This window comes from Gobio gobio (assembly GCF_949357685.1).
Source record: "Gobio gobio genome assembly, chromosome: 3".
Lineage (NCBI taxonomy): Eukaryota > Metazoa > Chordata > Actinopteri > Cypriniformes > Gobionidae > Gobio > Gobio gobio.
This window is the reverse complement of record NC_137099.1, coordinates 67,530,994-67,541,475: the sequence shown is the minus strand read 5'-3', so window position 1 is coordinate 67,541,475 and position 10,482 is coordinate 67,530,994. Positions and strand designations below refer to the sequence as shown.

Genomic DNA, 10,482 nt, shown 5'->3' with positions numbered 1-10,482 from the left:
AGCCCCCATTTATATGTTACGTCACCATTAAATAAACAAAAGAATGGCACAACATAACATATAATGAGACCATAGAGAAGAAATGACGGTGCAACAAATTAATTTAATGAAAGATAAAGTTTGACAAACAGAGCATGGTGGGAAAAAATAACAAAAGAAACAACCCTGACTACACATGTCTGCAAAGAAAGATGAAACTTGCCTACCTCCCGTCCATAACAAAAGACAAGTCCATTGTGAGTCTTCCGGTTCCTCTAGCTGCTACACTAAACTACCGATAAGATAAACAACATGAAAACCCACCACCAAAATCCCACCAGCTCTCAAAATTACTAATAAACTAGGAAAAATAATTCATCCCCTTCCAGGAACATAGCGAGATGTACGAGCGTGCCTCCCATGGAGCTTCCGCCCCCGTCTACCGAGATGAGCAGGTGGAACAGGAAAGTGAGAGACTTCCGTACATCAAACAGAGCGCCTTTAAAGCGGTGGCCACACCCACAATCAGCAACCAGCGGACGCAGCGCGGCCTCTAGGGGAAACAGAAGGAACAGCAGCAACACAACCGCAACAAAGCAGCATAAACACCGTTCACTTCACTCTTTAGCGTAACACCTTGGCTAAGAAACTTAAGATCCCAACCCAACTACTTCCTCAACCACAGGCAGTAACAGCCTTGGATGGCAGACCTCTGGAAACAGGCAAAGTCACAGAGGCGACTCAGTCCCTGCGACTTACCATCTTTCAACACCAGCAGGAGGAGACCTTCTATCTCATTGACTCCCCCGAGTATCCTATTATCCTGGGTCACCCTTGGCTGTGCATACATAATCCCCAGATCGACTGGCCTACTGGCACCATTCTGAAATGGGGTTCCACTTGCCAACTTACCTGCCTGCTACAGACTCCCTCAGCCCCTAGTTCCGAGTTTTATGAGTCTGTTGACCTGTCCCGAGTCCCCAGTGTTTACCATCGATTCAAGCCAGTATTCAGCAAGTCCCGGGCTACCTCCTTACCACCTCACCGCACTTACGACTGTGCCATTGATCTACTCCCTGGTTCCTGCCCTCCCAGGGGTCGAATCTTCTCCTTATCTTCCCCCGAGCGATCCGCTATGGATACCTACATTAAGGAGTCCTTGGCAGCCGGCATCATCCGTGCCTCTACTTCCCCGGCTGGCGCAGGCTTCTTTTTTGTAGAGAAGAAAGACGGGGGTCTTAGGCCTTGTATTGATTACAGGGCCCTCAACAAAATCATGGTTCGGAATCGATACCCCCTTCCTCTCATGGCCACTGCTTTTGAGCTGCTTCAAGGGGCTTCCATTTTTACTAAACTGGATCTCCGCAATGCTTACCATCTCGTGCGGATCCGGCAAGGGGATGAATGGAAGACAGCCTTCAATACCACCACTGGCCACTATGAATATCTGGTGATGCCGTTCGGGCTCATCAATGCCCCCGCAGTATTCCAAACCCTTATCAATGACATTCTCCGGGACATGCTCAATCTATTCGTCTTCGTATACCTGGACGATATCCTCATCTTCTCGAAGTCACTGAAGGAGCATGAGGGGCATGTTAGCAGAGTTCTCCAGAGACTCCTTGATAATCATCTCTACATAAAACCAGAGAAGTGTGAATTTCATGTTTCCCGGACTCAATTTCTTGGGTTCATCGTTACTCCTGGCCACCTGGAGATGGACCCTAAGAAGGTCAGGGCAGTCCACAACTGGCCCACACCTGCCACAGTCAAGGAAGTTCAACGTTTCATTGGCTTTGCAAATTTCTATAGGAGGTTCATTAAGAATTTCAGCTCTGTGGTGGCTCCCTTGACGGAACTTACCAAGGGAGGAGGAACCAAGATTCACTGGGGCCCAGAGGCAACAGGGTTCTTCGATGATCTCAAGCGGCGCTTCACTTCTGCTCCTATTCTTTCGATCCCTGACCCAGAAAGACCTTTTGTAGTGGAGGTGGATGCCTCAGAGGTGGGGGTGGGGGCTGTCCTGTCACAGAGGGGTGATGATGAAAAATTACACCCTTTTGCCTTCATGTCTCGCCGCCTGTCTGATGCCGAGCGCAACTAGCATGTGGGGGATCGAGAGTTACTTGCAGTAAAACTTGCCTTGGAGGAGTGGCGCCATTGGCTTGAGGGGGCTCCGCATCCTTTCCAGGTTCTCACAGACCACAAGAACCTGGAATACCTCCAGCAGGCTAAACGGTTGAACCCACGGCAAGTGCGATAGTCTCTGTTTTTTAATCGATTCCAGTTTCTCCTATCTTACAGACCTGGCACCAAGAATGTTAAGCCGGATGCCCTGTCTCGAGCCTATTCTCCTGAAACACAAGAGAAGCCCTTGGCATCAGTTATTCCGAGTTCTAGGATCGTCGCACCTCTTCAGTGGGAACTAGAAAAAGTGGTACGAGAGGCCCTTGCCCATGAGCCCGATCCAGGCGGTGGTCCCGCTGGACGCCTGTACGTTCCTCTATCTGCCCGGGCCCGGGTCTTGCAGTGGGGTCATGAGTCGCCCTTGACGTGCCATCCAGGTATTGCTCGCACCTTCGACTTCCTCCAGCGGCAGTTTTGGTGGCCGTCCATCAAAAAGGATGTTCAGGTCTATGTGGAGGCCTGCCCCGTGTGCAACCAGGGGAAGTCTATACGCCAGCGGCCCCAGGGACTGCTCCATCCCTTACCTGTTCCCCGCAGGCCATGGTCGCACCTTTCTCTGGACTTTGTAACAGGACTTCCTCCGTCCCAGGGCAACACAGTCATCCAGGCTGCCCGGTTTATTCCCCTGCCTAAGCTGCCTTCGGCCAAGGAGACTGCTGAGCTCCTCATGAACCATGTCTTCCGGGTTTTTGGAATTCCTCTGGACATTGTCTCTGACCGAGGTCCCCAATTCTCCTCCCGGTTCTGGGGAGCCTTCTGCAGGCTTATTGGGGCCACAGCCAGCCTATCTTCTGGGTTCCATCCAGAGTCTAATGGCCAGACGAACGTGTTAATCAGGATCTGGAGACCACATTGCGATGTATGGTGGCCAGTAATCCCACATCTTGGGCCACCTATATCGTTTGGGCTGAATATGCCCACAACACCCTCCAGTCCTCGGCCACTGGATTATCCCCCTTCGAATGCCAGTTTGGTTATATACCCCCATTATTCCCAGAGGAAGAGGTGCCAGTTGGTGTTCCCTCTGCCCAGCGCTTTGTCCTACGCTGTAGGCAGACCTGGAGGAAGGCCAGGCGTAACCTCCTTCGGACCTCCCAGAGATACCAAAGCCAGGCTAATCGCCGCCGCCGGAGAGCCCCTAACTTCTGAGCTGGTCAAAGAGTTTGGTTATCCACTAAGAACCTGCCCCTCCGGGTTGAATCCAAGAAGCTTTCCCAGAAATACATTGGCCCTTTTCGCATAGCGAGGAAAGTTAACCCTGTTTCTTATCGTTTGTTTCTCCCTCGCTCCCTTAGAATTAACCCCACGTTTCATGTCTCATTACTAAAACCTGTCTTGTCTTCTCCCTTTCATTACATGTTGCACCAAGAACACATTAATATGCAAATTAGATGCAGCGCATAGATATATTGTATTAAATGGGAAAATCCAAGTATGGTCATTTTACCCTCATATTTCATAAAGTAAAATGGTATATCAATGCATTCCGTTATATCTTTCATAACATAGTTCAGAATCATCCTTGAACAAAGTTTGTTTAAAAAAAATCCTGAAACCTAAAAATTGATTGGTGAATTAAAAATAAATCCCATTGTTTTTGCCTATACATGCAATTTCATGTCATTTTATTTTTTAAACAACTCAGTCCTGGTGTCAACTACAGAGGACATATCATAACATATGAATAAAATATCATTTTTCAAAAATGTTTTTTTTTCCCATTTGTTTCTTATGCTCTAAACAACGTAATGACATTAAAAAATACTTAATTCAAAACACTTTTTTTCTGGGTCCCAGGAGGTTAATACATCGTATAAAGACATTAAATCACACAATATATATATTTAAACATAAGGGAGGCAGTTTTGGTCCACATGGTTCATATAAGGCAGATGTGTGTGTGAGTCACGCAAACAGTCCTGTGTCTTGTCTAAGTATGTGCGCCCATTCGCACAAAGGGTGTGTGTGTGTGGATGTGAAGTCAAGTGAATGTCTCGGGCTATAAAATTCAACGCTCTTATCTAATTAGTGGAGATAGTCACATCAACACAAAGGCCCTTTTGTTTATGTATGATCTGATTAGAAAAGTCACGAGATGCTGTGAGGAGTTCAAGCTTCCATGAGGAGGAGGAGGATGGGAACGATGGGACAGAAGCTCAGGATCATGGATCCGCTGATCAAACCTCTGATTGTATACGCTGGAGAACAGCAGATGCTGCAGATGCCACTGAAGATGTGCTCCGTCAAACTGGAGGACTGCAGCAACTTTATAGATAGCAGAGGAGACGAAACCACAGTAGACGAACAACAACACCGCTTTAAGGAGGAGGAGGATGGGAATGATGAGGTCTTCATTCCTGCAGGTGTGTTTCTCTCATGATGTTTTGTTGTTTCTCATGACTCTTGAACGTCATTCTTTGGTCATTCGGCAGAGACTCTGTAGGATCAGGTTCATATTGGCTGTTGGTCTCTGATGCTCCTGATCAGGTTTGACCTCAGATCATGTCAAATAATAGGGGAATTGATGGCCATAGTAGGGCTAGTATAAATATCTGATAGTAGGGCTGAACGATTTGAGGGAAAAAATATACGTATATTTTTTATTTTTAATAAATTTGCAAAGATTTCAAACAACTTCTTTCACGTTGCCATTATGGGGTATTGTTTGTAGAATTGAGGAAAAAATAATAAATTTAATTTGCAGTATGACATTGTCCATTTCTAAATTATGGCTTATCATAAACTTGACTAGCTAATGCCATGGCTATCAGTGGAAGACCGCTAACATTAATGCGCTTGGGAATCACAACAAACTTATTCTACCTAAATAAAGTAATAATCACTATATTTATAACTAGTATATTTGTAGATCCAGTCCCTACATTGTAAATCGTAAGTTAGGCACTTGGGGAGCGAACGAAAGTCGTTGCAGCACATAATGGATTTACTGCATTTTAGAAGGCAGGCGGCTTATATATTATATTTTGCTGTTGTTATTTATCAGAACTTAACTGAACTTCCAGTCTTGCTCAAAGTTATATTTATGAAGCTTACCACATCTATTAATAATACTGGTAACTTTGATTTTTTGTTTTGTTTTTGTTATTGTGTTTTCATCCAAAGGACTTTAAGTCTCACATCTTAAGTTTGTATTCTTAATACATTTTATTTATCAGAATTTTATATATATTTTTATGTTCCTCTGTTCAGTTGTGACAATAAAACAAACAAGTTTATTTTTAAACTGCATTATCATATTATTTTAGAGATTCATGAATAACTACAAATAACTAATGTAAGGGAAAGCTTTTTTTTTACATGTTTCTGCTATATATATATCCATATATATAATCCATATATATATATATATATATATATATATATATATAATATATCGGGCCGATATATCGGAATATCAGATTTTTTAATCACCAAATATTTGTATCAGTATCGGCCTTAAAAATCCTTTATCGGTCGGGCTCTAATTTGAAGAACAGTCAAGATGACAGTAGATCAATGTTGTTGAATATTGATTTTTCGCATATTTTGCTAACAAATGATTGTGCGAGAAGATTAGCATGAGAACTTCCGGATTAATGTGGACGTAGCTTAAAGGGTTAATTCACCCAAAAATGAAAATTCTGTCATTAATTACTCACCCTCATGTCGTTCGAGACCCGTAAGACCTCCGTTCATATTCGGAACACAAATGAAGATATTTTAGTGTAAAGCTGATGCTGAGAAAGGCTTCAGATAGGCCTCCATTGGCATTCAGTACATTTCCTCTCCCAAGACCCATTAAAGGCACTTAAAACGTCGTTACAAAGTCCATCTCACCACAGTGGATCTACAATAACTTTACGATGCGACGACAATAGTTTTTGTGCGCAAATAAAAATCAAAATAACACCTTTATCCAACTTGTTCTTCGCTTCCGTGTGTGCCTCCACGGCGCATGCGTGAGAATATGACGTAGCGCCAGCGTTCGGGAATCCATGAAATACACACTTTAGTCCGATTTTGAGAACTACACCGAGACCTAAAGCACGATCAATGTAGAATTCAACAGCTTAGATACGCGCGTCTTCCTCTGCTTGTAAACAAATCGCTTCTGGGTCATCTGTCCGAACGCCGGATCTGCGTCATATTCTCGCGCATGCGTCGTGGAGGCACACACGGAAGACAAGAACAAGTTGGATAAAGGTGTTATTTTGATTTTTTTTTTGCGCACATAAACTATTGTCGTCGCATCGTAAAATTATTGTAGAGTCACTGTGGTGAGATGGACTTTGTAACGACGTTTCAAGTGCCTTTTATGCGTCTTGGGAGAGGAAATGTACTGAATGCCAATGGAGGCCTGTCTGAAGCCTTTCTCAGCATCAGCTTTACACTAAAATATCTTCATTTGTGTTCCGAATATGAACGGAGGTCTTACGGGTCTTGAACGACATGAGGGTGAGTAATTAATGACAAAATTTTCATTTTTGGGTGAACTAACCCTTTAACTCCATCTGAGTACAGTTTAATGTTTTAACTTTTTAATAATGTTTTGTTCCTTTCAGATGACAACAGCGGTTCTTCTTCTGATGGAGATGATGAAACGGCCTCAAGATCAAAAGATCAGCCGACCGCCGAAAGATTTTCCTGCCTCACCTGCGGGAAAACATTGAGCTCACAGGGATGTTTAGAGAGACATGAGCGAAGACACACAGAACAGAAAGACTTCACCTGTGACCTTAGCTTTCCTATCTTAAAAATAAGGAGACGCCATTCAAAAGAGCACAGCGTGAAGAAGCAGTTTCACTGCGAACAGTGCGGGAAGTATTTCAGCACCAAAAAATATCGTAACGTTCATAAGCGAATCCACACGGGCGAAAGGCCGTTCAAGTGCCCTCACTGTGAGAAAAGATTCATATACTCATCCCATCTGACGGTACATGTGCGTGTTCACACCAATGAGAGGCCGTACCAGTGCAGCGAATGTGGGAAAACCTTTACATACTCAAGTTCTCTAAAGTCACACCAAAGAATACACTCTGATGAGAAACCATATCAGTGCAAACACTGTGATAAACGATTCCGTCACAAATCTTGTTGGGTTTGTCATGAGAGGATTCACACTGGAGAGAAACCGTACTTGTGCTCCGTCTGCTGGAAGGGCTTTTATAATTCAACTGAATTTTTATTTCATCAGAGAGTTCACACTGGAGAAAGACCGTATCACTGTAGCGTTTGTGGGAAGAGTTTCAGTAAACATAATAATTTACAAAAACACAAGATGATTCATACAGGAGAAAGACCATACAAGTGTTCACACTGTGACAAGACATTTGCTCACTCACACGTCCTGAAGACTCATGTACGAATTCATACAGGAGAGAAACCTTACCACTGCTCCATCTGCGGCGAAAGATTCACTTATTTTGGTAGTTTTCAGACCCACAAGAAGAAACACGCTAAAGGCAAGGCAAGGCAAGGCAAGGCAAGTTTATTTGTATAGCACATTTCATACACAGTGGCAATTCAAAGTGCTTTACACAGAAATTAAGTTAAAATAGTCATAAATGAATAAAATAAAAATATATATAGTATAACAGTTATAATAGGAATTAAAAGTAAATAAAAATAAAGGTGAAATCCCCTATCTGGTGTGGAAGAAAATGGAGAGTCAGGTTTACTTAAAAAATATTTGTCAGGTAACTGTGCGTTTAGACAGTACCCTTACAGACAAATCTTCCTGGACAGGAACACCAGGGCTATCTCTACTTTGTTCGACCATCAGAGCGGATCTACACAGTCCTTCCTCAAATCTTCTTGGCCTAACTTCCTCTTTCCACCAAGGCTATACAGATCTATCCGTCAGAGCAGATCTACACGGATCGTCCTCGCACCGGAGGGATTTCGATTTATCGCTCCCCCGTCTCTCAACCTCTTCCACCGAGACAGCCTTAACAAAATAAAAAATAATAAAAATAAAAAGTATAATTAAAAACTAAAAATAAAACAGGGTTAAATTGAAACACATAATTAAAGTGCAAGCAGTTCGGACAAAGCACAGAGCTCATTGAGTAAATGCATAAGATAAGGTGCAATCAGTCAGACGTACAGTGGCAGTGCTCATTCAGTAAATGCACAGCTGATCAGATGTGTTTTGAGTCTGGATTTGAAAGTGGCTACTGTTGGAGCACATCTGATCTGTTCAGGAAGCTGGTTCCAGCTACGGCTGGCATAATAACTAAAAGCAGACTCTCCTTGCTTTGAGTGAACCCTTGGGATTTCTAACTGACTTGATCCTGATGATCTGAGTGATCTGTTGGGTTTGTATTTAATTAGCATATCTGCAATGTATTGAGGTCCTAGGTCATTGAGTGATTTATATACAAGTAATAGTACTTTAAAATCTATTCTAAATGTAACTGGAAGCCAGTGTAAAGATCTGAGGACTGGTGTGATATGGTCATATGTTCTGGTTCTGCTCAGCGTTCTGTCTAATGGTCTTTTTGGGAAGGCCAGTGAGAAGACCATTACAATAGTCCATCCTGCTGGTGATAAAAGCATGAACGAGTTTCTCTAAGTCTTGCCTGGAAATAAAGCTTCTAATTCTTGCAATATTTTTCAGATGATAGTAAGCTGATTTAGTTATTGCTTTGACATGACTACTGAAACTCAGGTCTGACTCCAAAATCACACCAAGATTCCTGACTTGATTTTTTGATTTTAGACCTTTAGCCTCAAGATATGCATTCACCTTGAGAATTTCATCTTTGTTTCCAAATGTAGTGATTTCAGTTTTGTCTTTGTTTAAGGCGAGACACGGCAGGTGAAAACATCGTTTTTTCATGCAGTGGTCAATTTTGAGATTTTGGGCCAGTTTGCTCCCTTAACATGTAAGCTTTCATGTCAAAATAAAAAAAATGTCAACATTACACATTAAGGTGGTTATTTCAGTATATTTTGTCACCGTGCGCCTTTAGATTTCTACCCGAAATCATAACGTTATTCTAGCGCGATCTCTCGTGCCGTCTCCATTCACAGAAACATGTCATGCCTGGTATCATTATAAAGCTCTCAGTCTCACACACAGCGCTGTCTAATCCAAATATGGACATTTCCTTTGTAGAACTAACCAACCGCGAAAGTTTGCAGCCAAAAACCACATCTGATTGGTCGATGTAAATTTCTCACGCGCTGCAGATTGCTTGTGTATTCTCCACCTGAGAGAAAGTGCAGACAACGCTGAAATCGGCTCATAAACGCTCACAGAAAAGACCAAGTAGCAACAGCTAGTAAAAAGAAAGTAAACAACAACAGATTAGACGACGAAACCCCTTCAGAATTAGATTCAAATAGTTATAGATGGACCAATACAACAAACAGGGACAGCTCGTCTGCAGTTTTTGTGACTGGTGTTTGTTAAGGTAGTTCTCTTAAGGTAGTTCTCTAATAGCTATTGCTATTAATAATTTATTCATTTATCAATTTCCACGTGTTTTAAATATTATACACTACTGATATTAATTAACTGAATATATATTTTGTTTGTAGGTTGGGGGTTTTATAGAAATGTATGCAGTTATACAGTATAAAACTTTAAAGGCCGTTTTCTCAAAATGAGTTTTTCCTCACACTCAGAGTCAGATATATCCACTTCAGTAGCACCTACAAGCACCAACTTTTGCAGTCTTATGGTGCGTTCACACCGGACGCGAATTGAGCGTCAGGCGCGAGTGATTTCAATGTTAAGTCAATGGAAAGGCGCGTTGACGCGCGTCTGGAGGTCCCGCGGCGCGGAAGGCGCGTTACGCGCGGCGCGAAGGACGCGAATCCGCTTCATTCGCGCGTCCAGTTCGCGCGAATGGCGCGAATTGGACGCGAATTGAGCGTCTTGCGCGATACGCGCGTTACACGCGAATGGTGCTTTTGTGCATTCACGCGTTTGAAGCGAATTCGCGTCTGACGCCCGAGTTGAAAAATTTGAACTTTGGCGTCAATTCGCGCCGCGTTAACCAATCGGGAGCCTGCTCGCTGCTGTCACGTGGTAAAGTGACGTGTATGAGAAACCCTGCATAAATTAAAGACAGTACTTTTGTGTCACAAAATGTAGTTTTAAGACGTTTTCAGGTGGGAATGTAGTTGTTTAAAGCTCAAATCTGTGGTTTATTTATAAAGAGAGCGCCTATTTAAAAAAAATAATCTTGTGTTTTTGGAGTTGTGAGATCCAGGCTATCACCGGGCAATCACCGCTCATAACCCCGGCGAAGGCAGCCTTTCCTCGGCCAGTCCTTCTGGCGTCTGCCGCTGGCTCTGATGTCCTGT

At 43.0% G+C, this 10,482-nt stretch overlaps 1 protein-coding gene across 1 annotated transcript; it reads left to right on the top strand.

Moving 5' to 3' along the window:
* Positions 1-4,309: 4,309 nt before the first annotated feature.
* On the top strand, positions 4,310-7,733 carry LOC307124252 (uncharacterized protein; the record flags this gene model as incomplete). Its single annotated transcript, XM_079813298.1, has 2 exons — positions 4,310-4,529; positions 6,729-7,733. The coding sequence occupies 2 exons, from the start codon at positions 4,310-4,312 to the stop codon at positions 7,664-7,666; spliced, it is 1,158 nt and encodes a 385-aa protein (XP_079669424.1). The 3' UTR covers positions 7,667-7,733.
* Positions 7,734-10,482: the final 2,749 nt, after the last annotated feature.